We start from the raw sequence: 24,060 nt of genomic DNA, 5'->3' as shown, positions 1-24,060 counted from the left end.
GACTAAGCCCTTAGTCCATTTCGCTTTGGTGGCACCTCTGAAGAACTAATTTGATGGGTAAGCTGTTCAGACAGTTCACATGTCAGGGAAATAACAGTGGTGAAAAATTGGTTTATAAATCTAATAAGATACAGAGAATGGTTTCTACTCATTTGAAACAAATTCCAATGTGTAAACCATGACGGAGAGCTGAATTAATGTTGACAGTCAAGAGATTCTGAATCTAAAGGGACCATCTTGCTGACCTGCTCCTGAGGACAGTGAGCTGGAACAAGGAGATGAAGTAAAAAGTTACATCAACTTTAATTTAAGCTGGGGAGGCTGCTTTATTCTTGTAGATAGCATTTGCCATCAAATTATCTGAGGGCCAGAGAGCAGGGGGATGAGGATGGAGATTATCTGAGTGGTGGGCAGGTGGGGTGTTACCATTCCCGTTCACGGGGTATGTTGAGAAAACTTCTGCCAAATATTTGGAAATATCCAAATTTCCAGCAAAACAGAGGTGTTGGTGTTTTATTCTCATCACGTGTTTTGTCTCCAGCAGGCACTGTACTGAAGTGTGAGGTTTACTCTGGGTGGAAAGACCAGTTTTTAAGTGAACCTTTGCTACAAGTTGAACTTGCCTGGGCAAATAGAAGGGATCCAGGAGAACACCAAGGGACTCCCTGCTTCCCTCTGAGTCTACAGGGAATACAGACAGTGCTAGTACATGGCACCAGCTCAGCTGTACCACAAGACATGATGCCCATTTCCTGCACCACTCCCACCTGGGTTGGTGCATGGGAGCTGATGCAATGCGATGTGTGAGGGAGGTAATCAGTGTTTCAAAGGAGCAGCAGCAAAAAAATCATTAAATCTCTGTATCCTTCCTTAGGTAGCAGCAGTACACTGACCTTGCTAAAAGGTTGTGACATATCTTCCTCCATATTTTTTCTGTCAAACATCAGTTTGCTTGTCAGAGATGACCTTTAACTTATGGCAAAATAGAGTTCACTGCAAATCTGGAGGTCCTATGATGCATTCGTGGTAGACTTACCTTTTTGCAGCATCCCATGTTACATATAGTAATATTTTTGTCATATATTACCAGACAGAAAGAATGATTGTTACGTGATGTATATGCAGTACCGTGGTGTGCTGCAGACTGCCTAGTGTCTATATTTGGCTATATAAAAAATCTTAAGCTAAAAGCTTTGGAGAATTTGGGACAAAGTTTTGCTGAATTTTCTTCTGTTAAGCATTATCTTATTCTGTAAACAGGCCCATGTAGCTCAAAATGTGCTTCAGGAAAGATGTTATAATCTGTCTCTGTGTTAATGGAAATAAAGGCACAGTTGAGTCAGGGTAGTGGCTGTTGGGGAAACAGGGAGAGGAAATGCTTTGCTGTCTTATTTAAAGCAAGTTTCATATAAACCTAGACACTAGAAACAAAGCCAGGTAGTTTACAGAATTCACATCCTCGTAGGTTTATTTCTGCCTCTGTTTTCAAGACAGCAGTGCTGCCAGTTGTATTTGGTACTGACTTTTCCCAGTGCTACTGACGGTCCAAAGCCTTTTAATACTGTCGTTGCTGTGTCTTTGAAATCTCCAAACTGTGAGCATGATATTAAACCCAGAATGCCTGAAGTTATTTCAAATCAGGACTTGATAAAGCTGTCATGATTGTACTCATGTCTGCAGGGCTTGGAAAAGATGCGAGCTGATCCTTTGGGACAGAAAACAACACTGTGCCCTCCTAGATTGCTGCTCACCTCTGAGCTGCCACATGTTTCTTTGTTTCTCCACTCGCCTTCCCTTTTCCCCTATCATAGAAAAGTTGTGGGGCTTTGCTGTGAACTATCTGGGCTTGCTGGTGATATTTATCATTTGAGAAGCTTTCAAAATGCTGCATTTCACTCCTGACAGTTTGCCTTCTTGTGCTCCCTTGTCATCTGTGCCAAAAAAAAAAAAATAAAAATAATGCTTTCCTCACCTTTGCTGAGATTCAAAGGCTCAGTTACCTTATGGTCACTTGAACCGCTTTTATTCATACGCTCTGCTAATCACCCAATTATCAAGTCATTGTGCAGTGATAATACTGTTTGACTGGTACACTCACTGTGCTGCATAACACTAACCAATATCAGAGGATATTATTGTTTGGCCTTAAAACCAGTTCCATTTCATGTCTGATACCAGAACTACCATATAATGGCATCTCAGTCAGTTATGTTGTCTTCGTTGTTCTGCTGTCCTTGCTGTTGCTCACTTCCATGTGGCTGTTACTGTGCAAGGATGTTCTCAAAGAGAAGGGATCAAGCTCTTTTTATGGATGTTACCAAGGATCAAATGCTAGGATAAAACTTGGCCAATAATCATCAATTTCAGATATCTTCTCTAATTCTTGTACATCCTTGTAGAGTCCATAAAATATTGAAAATATTTAACAGCAACGGGAGTATTTCATCATCTCATTTTACTGTGCTGTTCAGGGGTGCTTCTCCCAGAAGAGCAGTAGGGTGACAGAAAAAAAATATTGCAAAGAGTATTAATTGACCTTTGCCTGCATAAGCCTATCATATTTCCTACTTCTTCCCCTATAAGCACAAAATAAGCCTCCACATTAAGTAGATACTCTTTCTCTTTAGGGTGCCTTAAGGTGCCAAAGTGAGGTATAATTGCTGGCTTTGAAGGGCTGTGAGACCATCTCAGTTAAAATTGTCAAGTTTTTTTCAGTGCAGACTCTGAAAACTGTTTCCTCTGACGGTTCTTTAGTTTTACAGAGTTGTTTGTGTGTTAGACCCAGTGGATGAGCCTTCCTGGGGCAGCACTGCTGTCTTAGCTGGCAACCTCTCTTGCCTCAGGAAAGGTGCCGAAGATGGCTTTGTGGGATTAAAACTTTATTCTTGTGCCAAAGGGGAGTTCTTCCAGCTCCTGTGTGGGGTTTTGTGGATCAAAACTTCTTAAATCACATCTTACAAAGTGGAAAGGCGCATGTATTTCTGGTAGTTTAAATCGTACCTTCTTCAAGGATGTGTATCAGACTTCAGTGTAATCCTGCAATGATATGCTCTCCTTATAACATGCAGTGTGCAGATTGCTTTCCCGGAAAGAGAAGGACTATTTATTTATCTCATACAAGGCAAGCGCTTTGCGTTTTATTTAATAGGGGAGAATGCATATATGTACTAATTAAAATAGGGAGCAAAGAGGAAGTTTGCCAGGCTCCAAGTGAAGCCTTTGGTGGGTATGGTCTTTCTGCCTACAAAAAGAATGAAATCCCTTGTCTTCCCCCCGCAACAAAAATAAAAATTAATATTGCAACATTTAAAAAAATATATAAGCTGAAGTTTGAAAAGTCTAGATCTTTGTCAAACGTGCTTTAGAGCATTGTGATTTAGAAGAAGAAAATAGCTTTGGAGGCATTCAAAGTAAAGGCCTTGCATAGATGGTACTTTTCAGTAGTGACAGAAGAATTCAGTGATGGTTAAGCTGACCACATTGAGCTAAGAAGTTAGCTTGTTCTTTGTGTGTATGTGGTATGTGCCCGCATGTTCCATCTACGTGTCTTTGAATACTTATTAATATTGGATATGATGTGTAATATTAGATGGCATTTAAAACATTACTTTATGTTTCACTGGCTTCTCATTGAATAATAGTTGTGATCACACTGGAATTAATTAGCATGATTGTGGTAATAAGAGTATTCTCTACTTGATATATGACTGCACTCCTGATTGAGATGAACAGTTGATGTGATAAAATATACCACAGACAATATTTTTTTAATCTACAGTAAGCACTCAATATGAAATAGCACAAAGAAGAATTCTTTTAGCTAATGTATTTCCAGTTGTTAATTCTAATCTTGCTTATTTATTAGTTTGAAGGTCTAAGGTAACTTTTAAACGATTTATCTGGGGTTTCAGCATTTGATGTAATGTGTAAATGTCATTCTTTTAAATTCAAATAATAAATTCATCTCAGTTTATATGTGAACTCCGAGGGAAAATCATAAATAAAAGATAACGATACGTGGAAAAATATCTGGTTCTTGGCAATGGTTAGTGAGGATGCTGTGTGATATCCTCCTCGTTGTTCCTGGGAACTGTTCATTTCTCATTCATGCTGAAAAATCCCTTATGCTTAGCTAATCCACTGAAATCATGGAATTACTGGAGGTGTAAAGTAGTAATTAATACTAGCATGGTATTATATCTGGCCTCTTAGCCATCTGAAAGGGGAACAAACTTCACATTCCCCGCATCTGTGGATGTTCCTGAACTGAGCAAAACTTCAAATGTCAGTGAGGAAAGAAGTAACAATGGATCAGTAAATACAGATGCTCAACCAGAAAATGTCTGAAGAAAAATAATTTAAAACATTGCAAATGAGCCATAGCCCCACAATGGGAGATGAGAGGCATAAGGACCTTTCAACCAGCTGCAAAGATAACTTCTCCGAGAGCTGGGGAGAGAGGTTTTCTATGCAGTGCTGGTCTGCTGAAGCACAGGTGACATTCCGCACACTCTGGTTCCTAGACTGCATTCTCAAATGGATGCAGTTCTGAGAATAGTATTAATTTCATTGCAATTGTCAAGTGGTTGATACTTGGACGCACACTGACACGCGCTTGCACTCACACACTTGCCCAAGACACTCATTTGTTAAACTACTTAAACAGATGTGATTCACTCATTTAAAGGCAGGCATGTTCTTGCATGTCCATCAAAAGATGAATATAACAGGCTGTAGTATTTGAAGAGCTCAAACTTCAAGGACAATGCAAGGAGAAGTGGGACAGAATTGTGGCAAGGAAAACTTAAGATGAGTTGCCATATCTAAGGGGAGAACAGTCTGCAAAAGAAGGCGATGGAAACTTGATTAACCTGGATATTTTTTAAAAAGGTCTGAAGTAGTTTCTGTTCTAGTGTACAGTAGGGAACAATCCTGTACTGATAGAGCAAGTGGCTGCATGACCTCAGAGAGATGTTCTGCCTTTAACTTCTGTAACTGTAATTCCTGGTAAGTCTGTTTTGAATTAGACCTATAGAGCACAAGTAAGAATACAGGTCTTGATTTGATTATGTGAAATTCAAACTGAATAAAATCACATCTTACATTAGATCATCATAGGCACTTACCCTTTGCCCTTCTAAAGGGAGGAGGAATTTTGACAAAGATGGATGCTTCCTTAAACCCCAGATTTGTTTATCAAAGAAATGCTTCATTGTGGTCACTCATTTTAGCTTTAGAATATCAAATTACTAAAGATATAACTCTCCACAAAAGCCTGACTGTGAGATCACTTAACCTAAACAAAAATTGGAGCTAATTTTAACAAAGTGGCTTGAGCAAAGAATCTGATAGCAGTAACTGAGCTTAATAATTAAGGATAACAATAGTTTATAAGGATTGAGAAGAAATGTAAAATCAGCTCCATAATTATCATTTTGTGAATGTGAATCGCGCTGTAGTTTCTGCGGGGAGGAGTACTACCCACTGTCTATGTGCAGAACAGGGGTACAAGGCCTCTGGAGTTCTATTTTTAGCCCTTTGCCATTTTTTGTCTGCTCCTGTGATCTTGAGTAAATGGCTAGGAGGCTGACCCAGTTCTCACTGAACTCAGTAAGATCCTTTTTACTGTTTTCAGTGAGAGATGGATGAGGCTTTGAACTTTGTCTCTACATCCCATCTTCACAGCAGGAGTAATGATACTGCGATTTCATCTGTGGTGTTGAAGAGTCGAGTCACGACTCTAAAGAACATAAAGGAGATATCACATCAGAGAAAGCCTAATAAGTCTCCTAAGCTTCAGTCTGCAGGCATAAGATGGGATTCACATCACTAGTCTTTAGTCAGGAAGATCAGATCTAAGCTAGTCATCTATGTTCTCTCTCTAGTCAGTACTTACTGGCCTCTAGAGATGCCATCTCTTCCATGCCTTTTAGATAGTAAAACCTAGATGACAAAGCTCTCTGAATCAATAAGAGGAACCTTTGCCTGGAACTGCCTTTCACAGCCCAGAACTTGATAACACAGAATAAGTCAAACCGGTGCCATCTCCTTCCCCTTCAGCCTATCTAAACATCTACTTAGGAAGTGCAGTCTCTAGGGTATGTCATTTGTGTTTAATGTGACAGTGTATCTGATCACCTGCCCTCTTCACCTCTCGTGTTTCTCCTGATGCGTACAACTGAACATTTTTCTCTGGCTGATCAGCATGGTTCACAAGACATTGGAGATGTTGGAGACAGTTACCACGAAAATATAATAAACAGCGGTAAAATGCTGTGCAAGGGGAGATTGTTCTGCAAAAAAAAAATGCCCAGATTTGGGCCACGAACTCTGCCCTAGACTACCATTAGACACAGATATTTTCAGTGTAATCGCCTAGAAGCATGCAGCAATAAACTAGTTACAAGTGTACTTGCTAGGAGTAGAGGGAAAACTACATGGAATCATTTTCTGAAAATGCACTTGGGTTGAAACCAAAATGCTGCACTAAATTGATTGATGCCTTAAAAAGTGGGGAAGGGCCAGTGAAAACATAAAAATATATTATTGGTGTGTTTCCTGTTTTGTTTTTTATTTAAAAAGGAAGTTAAGATATTTGAATGCATCCAGAGGAGGACAACAAAGCTGTTGACAGGGCTGGGAGGAATGCCCTGTGAGGAGCAGCTGAGGTCTTTGGGTTTGTCTAGTTTGGAGAAAAGGAGGCTGAGGGGCGACTTCACTGCTCTCTACAGCTTCCTGAGGAGGGGACATGGAGAGGGAGGTGCTGATCTCTTCTCCCTGTTATCCAGTGATAGAATGCATGGGAATGGTTCAAAGCTCCGCCAGGGGAGGTTTAGACTGGACATTAGGAAGCATTTCTTTACCGAGAGGGTGCTCAGGCACTGGAACGGGCTTCCTAGAAAAGCGGTCAATGCCCCAACCTGTCAGTGTTTAAGAGGCTTTTGGACAGTGTGCTTAACAACATGCCTTAACTTTTGGTCAGCCCAGAATTGGTGAGGCAGTTGGACTAGATGATTGTTGTAAGCCCCTTCCAGCTGAAATAGTCTGTTCCATTCCATTCTAATTTGTTTCTAAGTGACTAAGTTATTCGATTTCTTGAGCTTGCAATACATACCATAAATAAAAAAGGCAAAATATTTCTGTTCTGCTGCTTCTAACCTTACATTGGTCCAAGAAATAACTGATGCATTATTCAGTATTTTTTCCTGTAATTATTGATTTATTTTTACTTAGAAAAAAATGCCAAATACTTTCAAACCAGAATTGGGGCCCTTTGGTTGGTTTGCACTGAGCATTGCAATGCTATTTTCTGTGTAACAGATGAGGCCAAGCAAAAACTGCACGGAGCTGATGCTCTCTGATGTTGAGAATCAATGCAACTCCTACTCTGGGTTAAAAAGATTTGGAGAGAACAGTTGACGAAACACTTCTATGACACAAAGATTATGGACAAAATAACATTTGTTTCAACTTTAATGAAGTCTCTTAGGCAGTTAGCTAGCTGTGTTTGGATAGTGCATTTCCAATGCAGTGATGGCTTCACATGCATTTAACCTCGATACATGGTGGAATTTCAGCTGAGATCTACTACCTGGATCAGAGATTGAAATGGATCCTGACATTTTGGTGCTTGTTGGTCTGCCTGATAAGAGGAAAGTGTGATAAAAGTAACCGGCAATTTCACATTGGCTTTTTCATAAACCATTTTTTCCACTTGCTATAGAATATCAAACTGTTAACAATTAATGAACCAAAGTTATAGGAGTCCTGTTAGTAAATATTTCCGTGGGGTAAGACAACAATCACCTCTGATTCTGAATTGTGGTAGGGATTGTTGTATAGGTTTTGTTAGTCTACTTCTTTTCCATACTTACGTTTCTTTTTTGTTATTTGCAAGACGAGTGAATTCAAAAAGCATATGTTACAACCATTTTCAGTCTGAAATATGAAGGGTGAACCTTCATTTCTTTGTGATTGCAGATTTTGTGATTGAAATAGGTGATTGTGCAAAGATTAGTATAGAAAGATTATTAAGAAATTTGAGATGGAAGTTGCTTTTGTGCTTGAAATGGTGTGGAAGTATGGAATGCCAGTTAGCAGATCACTGAGAATTTCAAGGGTTTGCACATGACAGTTCTCTCAGGGGTTAATGCAACGTTAGAAAAAATACCGCACCCCCTTAAAGTTTCAGAGGGCATATCATTTTATAACTCTTAGATCATTTTTCCATGGAACTCATTCTATTATTGTTTGACAGGAACTAATTTCCACAGATGAAAAAGAGATTCTTCATGGGATCTCCCCTCTGGAGGGATTAGCCATTTTTGGTGTCACCTTCCTCAGGGTGCCATGGAAAACCTTCCATGGGTCTGCAGTTTGCAGAAAAGGGGACAGCCATAATTGGCCTTCTAGTAGCAAAAATTACCTTCTGTGTTTGCATTAACTCTTACCTTCCTACAGAGTTTTGAATCTTGATGCCAGTTTGGAACGTACCTAGATCTTGTGCTCCTAGTAGATCCTTCCAGATCTAAGAAGGGCTGGGAAACTGAGATGTTCTCTTCTGGCTGGTGGCAGCAGGACAAGGAGGCATTATATGCTTCTCTTCATCATGAGACTGAACTCTCTCTTGGAGTCTCACCTTGCCTGTTCCAGGGTTATGTCACACCAAACAAGTATGAAGTGCTTCAAACAAATGAAAAAAGGGTCTGTAAAGCTTACAAATAAGAGAGCAAACTCAGGATGAAAATGTACAAAGCAGGCAAGCAGTGCAGCACTAAAGTATCAACCGGGATGAAGCTCTCAGGTTCAACATGGCTTTAGTTCAGCACTTGAAGAGAGAGAAATAGATGTACGTGAAAATATTTGATAAGGCTAGGCGTAACAAGTTCTGATATGATTTATGTGCACTTCAAGCAAATGAACAGAAAAAAAGTAGAGCAGGCCCTTCCCAAAAAACTAACCTCTAGCTTATTTGGCCTGTGCTGTGTTTATATCTCATCTGACAGTAGATGACAATCCTTTCATGAATGCGTCAAACTCTGGAGTTCAAGGCGAGTGTGGTTAACTCCCAAATGTGGTTACTTATCTGAAATGTATCTAAACCTCTTAAATCTGCAGCAGTGAGCTGGAAATTTCTCAGCACCAGGTCTTCCTTCTAGAATGGCAGGGGTAAAGCCATTAGTGTTTTTTCTATCATAAACTGCACCTGTTTTTAAAACCCACACACTTAGCTGGGGACTCAGTGGACGAAGATGGAAAAAGAGGTGAACAAAAATTTCACCTTACTTAAAATGCACTGTGTTCAGGCTTCTCGTGTGTGACACATTTATGCAAACATGTCCAAAATTAGGTATGAATGCCTCAGGAAAGCATTACTGTATGCTGACAGCGCCTGGCACGGCCCAGGCAAAACACTGCATGCGCCTCCTTTCACATCAAGCCAGCTTCCTTGCAGAAAATCCCCTTTGCCTTTGGAGACCTTGTGCAATACAAAGGGACTGCTGCAGGACCACTGCATCCTTTACTGTCTGTGCTGTGTGGCCAGAGCCTCTGGTGAGGCCAATCTTTTTTTCACCAAAGTCTAGGGCTCAGCCTACACCCTTTTCACCATGCTGCATATTTAAATCTGATCATCATATTGGTGAACTCACCTCATCTAGATGCAATTAGGTACAGCATGTGTTGGAGTCAGTAAACTTGTAATGGTTTTCAGCAGAGTTAAATATACGCATGTTAGAGACAAATGCAGCAAAGCTGTATTCATAGTGTATTTCAACAAAGGTGTTTGTGTCTCAAATCTGTGACATAAGCAGAGAATGAATGCATTTAAAAGTATACTAAATATTATAAATAAAAGCAGGGGACAGCCCTCTCCCCAGGGAGCTGGACTGGTCTTTGAGCCGTTGTAGTGGTAATGTGTGAAAAACCCTAGAGCAGAGTAGACTTTGAAAAATAGTGCTAGCTTTGGCATTTGCTCCAAATACTATTGGAAGAGGATCATTCAGAAAGGATGCTGTTAAGTGAAACTGGACCCTAATTCAGATCATATTAAATGGAACATTTTTTACAAATTCTCAGCTAAAGAGGTTTCCAAAAAATGATTATTAAAACATAACATTTTGCTGCTGTTAACAACCTAACCATTAGAGCAGTGGCCTGAAAGTGAGGGAATAAAAATTTACTATTGGTAACAAAACTGTCTATAATATGTTCTTCACAGTCCAAAAGGAGAAATGCAAATACTGTATATTTATAGTCAGCCTTCAGAAACTGGGAAAATGAACAGTGAATGAGCTGTTTTCTTTCTGCTTTTTATAACTGGAAATATTTTCCTCCATTAAACACTTGGAAGCCCGTGTTCCATCTTTGTATTGAATATTTTCTCAAGAAACAACTATTGACTGTAGCAGGATATTATCTAAGTAAGAACAACATGACTTCATTCATGGCTTTTATGTTTGACAGTGTTCCTTTAATGCTCAGAAGTACGTTTGTCCACAGTGTTCAAAGGTAATTTGTGTATATGCATCAAGTTAATCCATTTTTAAACTGAGGAGGATTCTCAGTAGGATTTTGAAAAGGAAAGTGCTGCAATAGGAAAGTGCTGCAATTCTACTTCTGTTGATGGGGAGGTTAAAATTCCCAGTGGGAGCAGTCTTAGGCCAACACTGAGCATTTCTGAAGATCTCATCTGGTACTGGAAACACCTTTAAGCTGATATCTTTGTCTCTCCTTATTTTTGTTAAGTGCTAAATACCACAGAGCTATTGGCCTCAACTTGTGTGAAGAAGTTTTTCTGTGACAGCAAGGGCTGGCTATGTTTAGTTAGCTAAACATAGCTATGGCTATGGAGAAGATGACCCTTTCATTTCTGCTGTTATTTGCGAGACTCTCTGGTGTATTAGTTCAGCGGTGTTTTCCAGAAATATGAAAGAGGGAGAGAAAAGATGGGCAGGTAGTTTGAAAGCTGAGGTAAGTCTGGTGGAATTCACTTCTGTTCCTCCACAGTCTCGTATGTCTTGGGTACATTGCTTAGCTTCAGTGTGCTTCAGTTCTCTCTCTGTAAAGTAGGGTTAATACATCCCATCTGGCAAAGGCCATGGCTATGGGGTAAATCTCTTCAGGATGGTGAAGTGTTCAAATTCTTATGTAATGGAGGGCAGGTACGTGCCTCAGAAAAAACAGAAGTGATACCCCTCCAAAGCAATCTGAACATTACGTGTTGGCAGCTGCACACTAATCACATCAACTTACTCCATTTATAAATATGATGCAGAACAGTAGACGAGAGGAAAAAACGTAGAAGGAACTTGAAGACGCAGTCTTCTCAAGTTATCTCACAAAAGCCAGTGAAAGGCAAATGTTTCTTGAGGCTGAGACATCTCTGGCTACCATGATTACATGCTGTACTGTGATAGCTGTTGGGAGACCTTTGCAACAAGCTTGTAGTCGAGTGTCACGTGAGGCACCATGGGCTTCTGAGGTGGTTAGTCCCACTTGCTTCATTACATTATCTTTGAGAAATTCCAGGGGACTTGGAAATAAACAAGTGCGCAGTCCTGTTGCTGCGCCTGGCAGGATTGGGCTGCAGTGGTGTGTTTCAAATAAGAAATTATTTCATGTGTACTCAGGGATTAGTTTGTGTTGCTTTATACATTTTCCTTTCACAGATGGCAGTGCCAGTAGGAATTATTACTATTGTTTTAAAACTCTGGTAATCACTTGCTTTCATGCCTTTGAAAGTATAAACAGCCGGTTTCAGGGGTTTACTTGCCACAGTTGTATAACTCATACTCTGTTTCTTGCTTTGTTTGATGGTAGAATACGTACACCAATGCAGACAAGCTTTTGGAGGCTGCAGAGCAGTTGGCTCAGACTGGGGAATGTGACCCTGAAGAGATCTATAAAGCAGCCCGGCATCTGGAAGTACGGATTCAGGACTTTGTCCGGAGGGTGGAACAGAGGAAACTTCTCTTGGACATGTCAGTCTCCTTCCATACCCACACCAAAGAGGTAAGAAGTGCATGAAGGAATTTTTCTGTGTATTGTGGAGTGCTGCAAGAGGCTGACTCTGAAAACTCAGATGACATAGAAAAGGCATCTTCACTGCGCAGGGCTGATAACCACTTCATTTGATGCATGTGACTAACTGTTGTAAAGAGGAAATAAAATGTGAATGAAACGTGTGTGATATGGTACACTAAAATATAGGGACAGCATATCTAACGTTGAGTGGTGCTTAATTCACAACTAGAATGTATTATTATAAAGCAAGAATTCACTTGTAAGAACACGAGTTGATTTTAACGCATTAGGTATAAACATGATAGCTGTGTGATACGTACCCTCAGAGGAATTCCATTTGAATGTAATGTTAATTAATGTAGCCATTATTATTAAGTGTTACTGGAAATCTTACACTGTTTAATGAGGCAGACTTCACTTTTCAAAATTATGGTTAAAGAGCAAATAGCCACAGACTGATACATTGAATCACTGAGGACCTGAATAAATGCTGTTTAGTGTAATTGAAAAATATCCAGAGATAAGGCTGTCTCGCCAGAGATACAGTGGACAGGACATCAAATGAGAGGCCACTGGGGATGTAATTAAAGCATACTTCACATTTTTCTGCAGACCAAAGGCCATTCAGTGATGAGTGACTTTTAAAGATAGGGTTTCTGCTGAGAGAGATGGAATTAGTCAGAATGGTTGTTTTCATGCTCTGCAGCATCTGTTTGCAAAAGCACACTTGATCAGAAAGATGTTCTTAGAAGCCCAAAGCTTTGCCTGTGTTTGTTGATTTACACATTACAAACAAGTTGTGTATACCAGGCTTCACTATGTTGGGGAGCCTCCTTAAATAGAAGGTGTGTGCACATGTTCATATATATACATATATATGGAAGATGGAGTTACAATGTGTCCATTATAGCTGTTGATACATTAAGGTTTTCCTTTTACATCCTGTGTATAGTAAAATCTAGTTACTTCAAGCTTGTGAATAGTACTATTGTTTCCAGTTTCAAACGCTTGTTGGTTTGCCGCAGGGGAAACTTAATTGGTTATTTCCTCAGTCAAAATTATTTCATAACAGTTTCCTACTGTGATTAACCTCGCTTCACCTATGCAGGTGGTGACTAGTAACACAAAGATAGGCATGACTCCAGGAAGTTATCAGTATAATATGTTTTCTATCATCTAAATCTCTTCTGATGATTACTGGTACTGTGTAGCCTAATTTGGGTTCGGGAACTGGAGCTTCACTGTGTGAAGGGTTTTGGATTGCAGTGCACTATACGCATTTCTACTCTTCTTCAACAAGAAGATAATTTGTCTGCTCCACTCACTTGGTTTTAATGAGCCCTGTTTTGGTGTACAGAGATGCAGATGTATAAAAATGCGCATTTTTTTTTATCTATTAAAAAGACAGTCTTTTGTGACACCATCAATGCTGTTTACTAGGTATTGAGAGTAAACCCTAAATCTCTGCCTCAATAACATTTACCCAGGGGACAGATTGGTGCTGTGATGGCTTTTTGGAAAGCTCAGTAAGTACTTACTGTTGGTTTTAGGGAGATCCAGAGTGGAAAGACTCCAGGTGCCTCTCTCTCTCTCCAGAGGGACAGTAGAGAGAGCTGTAGCATAAAGCTGGGACATCCGCAAAGTTAGGTTGGACACAGGAATCCAGACGTTGGGCTGGGTGCAAAGAGGCTGCTAAAGTTACTGCAATCTCCAGCACTTCCCCAACGTTAGAGGGTGCACAGTAGCTCTGCAAGAGAAAGGAACTTCTCACTTACTTCTGTGCTCACTCGCGCGAGGGCCAAACACTCTGATTTTCTGCAGGTTCGCTGGATTTCATTGTGTGCCACTACCTGCCTCCTTCAGTGACATGTCTCTGCACTGGTGGGAGTCACACAGCCCAATACCTCATTTTTTTGGCAAAAAATAAGTGAGGAAATCACTGCGGTTGCAGTATTTGTCTGCCAGCTGTGGGGATCCCCACAGACACAGTGAAGTAAGCAAAGACTGCCGGGGGGAACTGGTACAAAGGGCAAAGCATTACAGCAAAAGAGCCTTAGCACATGTTTGGATCTGTACTTGCCTTTTTATGCAATAAATAGATGGGCTCAAGTAGAAATGACTCGTTGCTTGGCCTTGCTTGTTCCTTCACGTGTATTGTAAAATGACAAGTTAACCAATGTAATTGTCATTCTTCAATATCAATATAAACCAGATAGGTGAATTCCTCAAAAATGAGGAAACACAAATGTCCTTCCTTTGCCACCATGCCTATAATAGTATTATGTCCTTTCTCTGTTTCATACCAGCTGCTCTCATTTGGTTCCTCCCTGGGCTCTGACTAGGAAATGCGCTCACCCCCAGTGAGACCTCCGAGCCTACAGAGCTGGGCTAGACCAAGTGCAGGTTCTTGCTCTAGCCACCCACCCACTTGTCCAGGTCAGATCTGCACCATCCATGGTCATTTTATGAAACTGCTTAAAAATGAATTCACTGTATTTGCTGGGAATTCAGCCCCCAACAACAAAGATAGCCTTAGATTCCAATTTTTAAGTCAGGATTTACTGAGTAAAATTCCCTTTGAGTCAGTAGCAGTTTTAGTTGAGTTCAGTGTCAGATTTAAATTATAGCAGATGTCAAGGCAAAAAATCCCTTTGCTGCAGCAGTAAAATACAGGGAGATCTGAGATCCATTGCTGCTGTTTTACCAGAGGCATTCCAGTTACAGTGCTGACACATACCTCCGCTATCAACCCTGCCCCTCCTAACTGCCGCGCTGTGCCTGATGCTGGACTGTACTATGCCCATCCAAACCCATCACCTGGGACTGCCTTGGAGAGAGCAGCAAGCAGTTTGACTGGCATGGTAATGCCTTTAACACCTGACATGTTTCGCATTATCCTAGAAGGCATTATTAGTTACTTAATAATAGCCATCATTATGCACTTCATCCTTCGTAGTTCTTAAAACCATTTCTTAAGCTATTAACAACTGTTTCTCTTATGTCCTTGGAAATGAATAAACAGTTCCCTTCATGTTTTCTTGGCATTAATGCAGGAAACTATGGGTGAGATGGATTGTTCATCTAAGTTTCCCAAATTCTCATTATTTCTTGATATATTAATCTACTGAGATAGAACTGGTGAAAGGGAGAATTAAGTCAGAATAATTGGTATTATCGACGTGTTTTTTATGGAAGTTTTTTATGGAAATATTCTAAATACCTTCCTGCAATGAACATGTAGCTTCTGACAGTCTTCCTAGCAGACATGAATTGAATTTCTGATGCAATAATTCCCAGATGTGGATTGTGAACTTCTCACTGGTTCACCTGTATTCTGCCCACCTCTTCATCTCCATGTGTGACTACGCAGATTCCCAGCACCTGAGGAACTTTTAACAGCTCCCATTTTTAAAAAGTGATCTTGTCAAATAGATGTTTCCTTTTGTAATCTCCCTTGCGAGAATTTCTTCAGGACAATATATAGTGTTGAATTAGGGAGTCATTTCAATCCAGATGTACCTTGAGCAAGGAAAGTTAAGAGTGGCTTTTTTATTTTACAATAGACTTGAATCACTGCTCATTTCATGTGAAAGCATTATAAGAGGATTGCTTCTACTAAATGCTGACTTATACAGTTGAAGGAATATGAAAAAGACTGTCGATTAAGCTTAACAATAATTTTTTTTTTTTTTTTTTTTTTTTTTTTTTTTTTTTTTTTAAATGGCCTTACTTAACAATACATGCAATAGGCTGAAATGATGACTTTCTGATATGGTAAAAACATTCTAGAGGCATAAATTTAGAGCAGTCCCCTAAGCGATTGTTAGTGTCATAACTCATGAGTAATGTAGTTGTCCTGTTGCAGTGCCTGTAAAAGAGATGTTGTGTGTCCCACTGTCCTATGGTATTCATAATGCTTGCTTAGTTTATCATCAATATTTTCATACCCTTTTTAGGTCAAGACATTTCTGATAGTGTGAGCAGAAACCTGGTACCTTGGGAATCAAATCCAATTATCTGTATGGCAGGGTAAAGTTATAAATTGTTATCAGTGGGATAAATGCATTCAACAGATTTGTACCTGAATAATTTCTCTCAGGATTAAGTGTGATTGAATTCAAGTTCTTACTTCAGATCTGAATCAATTATTGGCAGGATTGTCAGATCTTGCAGTTTTATCACAAATTTCATGATACCTGATGTTTTTGTGTGAGCTCTCAGCTGCTAGCATCAAACGATGATACAGAATTCTTGGCTGTCATTTAATTTTGTTTAAAAGAGACTATTTTTTGAGCCTCCTAGAGCAAAGGCTGCCTATGTGATGTGATTCATTGAACTTCACTGAGTTTAGATCCATTTACAGTATATAGGTCTTACCTGAACTGCAAAGCAGTTCTGCAATTGCTTCATAGCTCTTTGGGGCATGAAAAGCATGTTTCACTAGCTCTAGGTTTCTCATTTCTCAGTAGGTTTCAGATTACCACTTTTATGTTGCGTTGAGTCCAGCAAGACAGCAGCAAAAAGCAGGAGAGGCAGTAGCGTGGTTTCAGTCCGTGTGCCCTGTGCTTTGTTGGCCTTTGGTAGGTCTGAAGAGCAATAGGACGAGGTGCTCAGTGCTTGCAGTTCTGTGTGGAGTCTGCCAGGTCTACCTGGCCCATGGAATGGGGGGATGGGTATGCTCAGGAAAAATTTAATGCTGAGAAAAATGAACTGCCAAACTCTCAACAGGTTCTTACTGAACATGTGCAAACTGGAACTTGGCAGACGTCTTCTGAGTGACCAAATTTGGGCAAATTTTCACAGGGATGACATAATGTATATTTTTGACATCAAGGCTAAACCCTGCAAAATTTCAAACCCTTGCTTAAAAGCATGGAGGGTCTGGAGCATCTCATGTAAGCAGAAATAAGACTCCTTTTCTAACACAGACAAAGTAACTCCTTTTCCCCCTTCCTCTCATTCTGGACCTTTTACCTCAAAATTCATCAAGTTCAGCCTTAGGCAGATACCTGGTATGGAAAGTTTCACTCTAAACAGCTGGTCTGATAAGGCCATGAGAAACTGAGAGCGAAGTCCTGGACCATTATGTGTCAGGCAACTTCCTATATAGACCTAAATTATTTGTGGTCAGCAGGTCACCTTGGTCACCCCATAGCTATCAGTGGGGTTACTCAAGTAAGTAATGGGAGTGGGTTTACCCTGTCAGTTAGGAACAGTGACAGTGTTTTATTGCAGGCACTGCTAACTTAATTTTACTTGATAACCAAGACCTGTGAAATTAAATTCTCTCTGCTTCGGTTGAATATCGTGATTAGGAGATTATTTCAGTGTAGGTCACTAATTTTGACAGGGCTCGGCCCTCACGTTGTGGCAGAGTTGCTGGGAAGCAGGGAGCAGAAAGCTCACGGGGCTAAGGTCGGCTGCTGTTGACTCTTGTCGGAAGAGTTGACAGAGTGTATCAAAGTTAATCATGGAGCAAACATGACAGTGGTTCTGGGATATATTGTATAATCCTGTCATTCATTGTAAATTGGCCCAGGATTCCAAGTTAATGTTACTGAACTTAATCATTTGTTGTTTGACTTTAACTGTTAATATTGACATTTCAGAGCAATCACCATTACATTATAGAGACTTGTGATGAAGGCAGTAATCGGTTTAGCAATTCCACTTGCTGGCAACTTCTAGAAGTACTGAAAAGGTCTTGTGCTCTCAACATGTCCGCCATGAAGTATTTGTCTTACACACTTATACACTAATCCTGTTCTGGACAGTGGTTTTGTTCCTTTTTCATATTATGGCCAGATTTAGAAAACAATGAAAGCATAAGACACTAAAATGGCCCAAACTGTCTCTCTACACATAAAATATTCACTGTCTGGCCATTTCACATCCCAGCATATTTCAGGGTTAGAATGGAGCACCACATGCCATGTTCAAAATCTAGAAATTTTGTTCCTTCAGTAGGATAAACTTAACAGCTGAGATACACATAGAGCAGCATACAGAATCAGACTTTGAAAATTCCTTCCCCTCCTCTCACTGCAGGGCTGTGAAACATCTAACCTTAAATTTATGGCTCTCAAAAGTATGAACATTGTTTTTGCTGGGAGCTGAATCAGTGTGGTTTGATGGGGGGAGTGTTTTAAGCAGAGAAATCACAAGACAAGGGGGTGAAAAAAGCAAATGCTTTTATAAGGGATTAAGTAAATGCTGATTTTAAATAAATAAATAAATAAAAGCGCTCAGTTCCTAAACATTCTGATATTCCCGTCAGGGGTGGATTTACAGGCAGAGAGCAGAGGACATGGGAGAAGTGAACTGCCAGAGCTGCACATACAGGTAATGTGTGTGCAGTCCTTTGCCTGGATGGCGGATTCCTTGGACAAGACAGATACATTGCCAGCTTATTGTTATCATTCTGATAGTTGAGGCTGAAGAGAGGGCTCTGCTGGTGTAACAAGTGTTATTTTTGTATGAGCTATGTAAAAGTTCACTCTGGGTTATCAGCAGTCAATTACTACGAAGCAGCAAAATAAGAGCAAATCCCTCTCCAACTCCAGAGCATCGATTGTGGCTTTGACCAAAATGCATTCACCAGTCATACACATTGGTGGTTTCTTTGCAGAGTTAAATATTGTCCATAAAGCTACCAAAGATCTGGGAGTGAGGAACCAGGACACCTGGAGTGGTGCAGGGTGCCCCTCTTTCCTGTCCATTTCTTGTCTAGAAGCAAGGTTTTTTCATGAAGGATTAAGAAGTTTGGAATGGAGAGAGCTGTGGTATCCTGGCAGCACATCCTGCTCTTGAGCAGGGGAGTTTGAAGCACAGCCAGACGGCTAGTGAATAAAATTCTGCCATCTGTGATGGCAAAAAATTGTGAGACAGAATCAAGGTAATAAGAATTAAATGCTTATAAATGCAGCCACATAAACCAAATGTCAGGCAGTAGAACCTGCAACAGAGCAAGGGCAGGCACATGGAGGAGAAGTTCTTTCCGTCATTCTGCCATGTACTAGCCAAAGGATTCCTATAGACTTCTCTAAGTTCACACTTTGCTATCTGCATTTTTCAGGCCATTCATCAGCATTTTGACTGACTGCTTGGCTTCACTCAAATTTTGTCATTGGCTTTTGAGGACTCTTGCATGTGTTTTGTGTGTTATGGAGACGGGTCACCAGCCCATAAGCCTTGCTCCCCAAATAAGAGTGGTTCATGCTGCAACTAGAAGTGTGTTTTATGAGCAACTTTAAATAGGATGTGCTGGCTCTCATTAGTGTCGTGGTTTAGGCCAAATCAGTTACTGGGGATGTGGGGGACCCCAGATGAGACTGACAGATGCTCCCCTCTACCCCTCTTCAAAGAGAGAGGCAAAGGAGGGAAAAAGAGACTTACGAGTTTAGAAGGAACTAAACTAAGTTAATGAAATATTAGTAAAAGAAAAGGAAATAATTAAATATATACAAAACTATATCAAGCTCCCAAGATGAAAATCACAACACCGGCTGACACTGGGGCAGTCCCAGTGACGGACAGGAACTGAATTCCAGATCTGCATTCAGGATCGGGATCAAAGGCAGACAGACAGACAGAGTCATCCTCAGACATTGGCCATTGAAGAAAGAGAGCCAGAGCTGACCCTTTGATCCCTCAGCTTTTATACTGAGCATGAGGCACGTGGGGTGGAATACCCTGTTGGTCAGTTTTGGGTCACCTGTCCTGCCGTTCCTCCCCGCAGGTGGGACCCCACTGCGCTTTTCCGCTTCCGACCTTCCAACGGGTTGGCCTTGGTTGTTATCCCAATAAGTATAAGCAAGAGCCTCTCTGCATACCATGCCTGGGCATCAGCGATAAACATAGGTCTTATCACTCTGAGAGAGCAAACATGGTCTGCACAATATGCTGTTAATTTCAGTAGTTAGAAGAAGCCCAGCTAAGAAACAAAGTTACTGACCAAAATTGGTCCTGTTTTACCTCAGACCGGGACAATTAGTCATGTTACAGCCCATTTTCCTGATTTCCTGTAGCTGAGGAAGATTATGGTTGGACACGATGATCTTTAATCACTCTACAATTCTGTGAGCTTCTCCCAGTTCCAGTGTGTGCGCTTGCAGCTTTTACTGCTGTGTACAAAGGCAGCAGAGTGGGCAGCCAGTGCCTGTGATATGTTGCTGTGCCTGTTTGCATACTGAGTAAATCCATACGGACTGAGTAAAGGCATACAGGGATACTCCTGTAATTCACTCATCATTCAAAAGGCACATTCTGTTGTGCCTTAAGTACACGTATGCAATGGAGTCTACACAACTAGTTTAAAACGGTTAGTGTTAGTGTAGTGGTTCAAGTTGAAGGATCCAATTAAACTGGTTAGAGAGAGGTCCCACAGTCTGTTTAATCCTTAGCAAGCTTCAGAATGATTCAGAATTGTCACAGGTGATTTATTTCTGAGATTCCTAGGGCATAGTGCACAAAGTTGCACAAAAGGCTCAAAGCAGCAGATCAGGGTAAGACTGCGAGCGATATGGTAAGTCACTGGAAGAAGCACAGAGGGAAGGGATACTGCAATTCCCATGTGAGAAGTAATGAAATGTTTAGAATCAGTGAATGATTTAGAGGAAAATTTAATGCTACCTGCATTTATTTAAGTAAATTGCTGAATTTTAGTGTATAGTTTACAGATATGGAAAGCTCCTCCTGCACCAAATTGTACTGTATTGCACTGGTGTAAATCTGAGTAAATCTTTTGCTGTAGGAAGAACATCTCCAAGCCTATTATCAGTATGATCAAGTGCAGAATTTGATTTGCTTAGTACAATTACTGCAGTTAATTACATCCAGATTCATAACTACAAGTAACTTATATTCAAATTATACTAGAAGAGGAACATGATTTTGCAATTCATGATGGTAGCAGAAGCAGCACAGAATACATACATCTGATTCTTCAGTTATAAGCCAGCTTTCCCTCCTAGAGCGAATCGGCCCTGAATTAAATTTACATGACCTTGGGCTGGGGATCTACACACTCCCTGATGTAAGCACAGCTACCCAAATCACACTTCCCTTGAGAGGAGATTATTTTGTGCTATATCAATCCGGTCCATGCAGAACTTGGAAAAGGCATCAGATGTTTAGGCATTGCAAATCCTTTTGCCATAGGCAAGGTTACTAATTAAAAAGCATCAGCGTACAGAAGCACCAGATGCAGCCCAACCAGGGATGAATGTCAAGAAATTGGCGAGGAAAAGGGAAAAAGCAAGAAAGAGGTTAGGAAGAGATCAGATGGTTTTTTTCACAGAATGTTCCCTTTCTTTCCACTCGTCGTTTCTTCCCAACCAGTTTGGTGGTATCTGACAACATTACTTCTTGCAGCAGGGTGTCTCATCAGCTGTATCTTACCGTGGAAGTCGCATATTGTGGCATTTCATATGTAGTGTCTGGTCTCATTCCATCTTGTCGCATTTTATTAGGTATGGTATCATTGTGTGACACTTCACCGGTGGCATGCGGTCACATTACAGTTCATTATTACACACATTGTTTTCTATGTTTCTGTTGACATTTCCATGAGACCTTGAGTGTGACTTTTGAAAATATGCTTCCAATTTATAACAACCATCAGTTCTTTCAACTGAAACAGCACTGGTTGCATTCTAAGTGGGAATAAACACCAGCTGATGCAGGTTAATTGTGCTTAAAAGTTTTATTATCTCCACCATGTTGGTGCAGGGAAATCAAGGTAGAAGGGACAGGGAACTGCTGGAGAGAGTCCAGCGAAGGGCAACCAAGATGATTGAGGGATTGGAGCATCTCCCTTACGAGGAAAGGCTGAGAGAGCTGGGACTCTTTAGCCTGGAGAAGAGAAGGCTGAGGGGAGACCTTATTATTGCTTACAAATATCTAAAGGGTGGGTTGAAGGAGGATGGAGCCAGACTCTTCTCGGTGGTTCCCAGTGACAGGATGAGGGGCAATGGGTGCAAGTTGGAATATAGGAAGTTCCGTTCCAACACACGGAAAAACTTCTTTACAGTTCGGGTGGCAGAGCACTGGCACAGGCTGCCCAGGGAGGGTGTGGAGTTTCCTTCTCTGGAGATTTTCAAACCCCGCCTGGATGCAGTCCTGAGTAATGTGCTCTGGGCAATCCTGCTTTAGCAGGGGAGTTGGACTAGATGATCTCTAGAGGTCCCTTCCAACTCTGAAAATTCTGTGATTCTGTGAAGACAATTGCGTAAAGACCGCACAGTGAAGCCAGATTCACAACAGCACTTGAACAAGTGCTTAAACATAAGCACAGGCTGAAGTCCTGCCATAAATTAAGTTGAAATCAGGGTCTATGTGACTTCCTTCTGCATGTTACAGAAAAGCTAGATGTTATGGCTCAGAATAGGTTTGTACGAGTCTGCATAGTAGCAGAGGAAAATAGGGTTGATGGACATCTCTCTCTGGAGCAATTCTGTTTGTGTTTGGGTTTGGGTTTTTTTCCTCAACCTTCCCTTGGTTCTCCACACGCTTATGCTGCAACTCGTGGAGTGAAAGCAGTGCAAATCAGGTGGGAAAAGAGGGCCCCTGTATTTCACTGAATTCTGCATTCGGCTGTAGCCTTCATTGCCCTGATGGATGTTCACTTTACTGAAGCGGTGTGAGGATCCTTTTGGGGCCTGCTCTGCAACACATGACATTGCTCTGGCATAGTAAAGGGGTAGAACAAATACTCTGGAAAGTCACTTGTTTCCATTAACATCCTTGGTTTTAATGACTAGCAAAAATGTTGTACAAGCTCATGGATTGAACTGGCTGGTTCTTTGCTTTTCACTGGTCTCATTACTCAGTGTTTTAAAACTGGTTTTTAGGGGATTAAAACTCATCTCTGGCATTTGCAAATAACAGTGTATAAACACTGGGTGTTTAATAGTTATTCCAAACACGCAGGCAAGATTTTCTCAGCAATCTCTTTAGGTTTTCGATTTTGTTTAAAGTGGTCCCTTGCTCTAAGTCAGAGCATTAATTTCTAGGTAACAGGCACAGATGTCCTTCAAACCTCCAGTAAGTGGTCTCATTAAGTACTTGAGTAAAATGAAGGGTATTGCATCAGATGAAATAGCTGGGAATAAAGAGCTGTATTGTCTCTTGGATGGAGGGAAAATGCCTGTTTTATATCCAAGAAAAATGAAGAAGTTGTTACAATGCATGAAAGGTGCCAGATGCTCCCCCAAAAGAAGGGGGAGGGGGTGTCGTTCTTCTTTTCCACTGGTCTAGTAATCAGAACAGAATTGTTTCTCTTGTTTAAAGCCATGGTTACCTTGATAAACAAAGCCTCAATTCTGGAGCCTCTATGGACCTTCAGCATGGATGTTTTAGGGCTAGGTATTTGCCTTAGACTTCTGTGTAGCTAACTATAACATTTTTAGACGTAGTTTGCATGAATCAGATTTGTGGCTGGATCTCCCTGATGGGCTTAATTCAGGTTTTACCAATAATGCTTTAGTATTTCCATATCAAATTAATCATGCCAAAGCATAGATCAATTTGAAGGGAACATAAAAATTATTTCTGTGTTATTTCTTCATTGTTTTCCAGGATTCTGAGTCTTTCGTTTAGTATATGTTAAGTAATACAATGCAGAGATTATCTCCTTTTCTGGAAATGTGCATCACTGGCAAGCTTAGTAAAAGCCACCACAGATGGATGTGGAAATACTGTGTTAGTATTTGAAATGTCCGCATGGATCTACATATGCCCCCTGTACAGGATCAGGTGATACATTAGCAGTAGATAGGAGTATGTACGTGAATGAGATAGGCGTTCACAAATTTTGCTCATGCTAAGAATAAAAGAAGAAAGTCAGTTTCTACAAATATGAGGTAAAAGTTGTCTGGTGTAATCTGTTAAATGTCCATGGAAAAAATTGAAACTCTGAGTCTAAGCTGAGTAGCTGGTTAGGAGTAGGTCACAGTATGAATTAGGAAATGCACAAGGTGTCTGATGATTTGGGGCTTTAATAGTCAGGATTTTTTAAAATCAGTTGAGTAGTTGCAT

At 40.6% G+C, this 24,060-nt stretch overlaps 1 protein-coding gene across 1 annotated transcript in view; it reads left to right on the top strand.

Moving 5' to 3' along the window:
• KALRN (kalirin, RhoGEF kinase) overlaps positions 1-24,060 on the top strand; it is a 359,509-nt gene that overhangs the window by 129,644 nt on the left and 205,805 nt on the right. The window contains exon 11 of the mRNA XM_009887315.1: positions 11,821-12,012. Coding sequence (XP_009885617.1) covers positions 11,821-12,012 — 192 coding nt within the window. The remainder of the gene's footprint in view (positions 1-11,820; positions 12,013-24,060) is intronic.

The sequence above is a fragment of the Charadrius vociferus genome, unplaced genomic scaffold, assembly GCF_000708025.1.
Source record: "Charadrius vociferus isolate BGI_N301 unplaced genomic scaffold, ASM70802v2 scaffold385, whole genome shotgun sequence".
NCBI classification, from domain to species: domain Eukaryota; kingdom Metazoa; phylum Chordata; class Aves; order Charadriiformes; family Charadriidae; genus Charadrius; species Charadrius vociferus.
The sequence above is the reverse complement of the archived record's forward strand: the minus strand, read 5'-3'. Positions and strand labels throughout refer to the sequence as shown.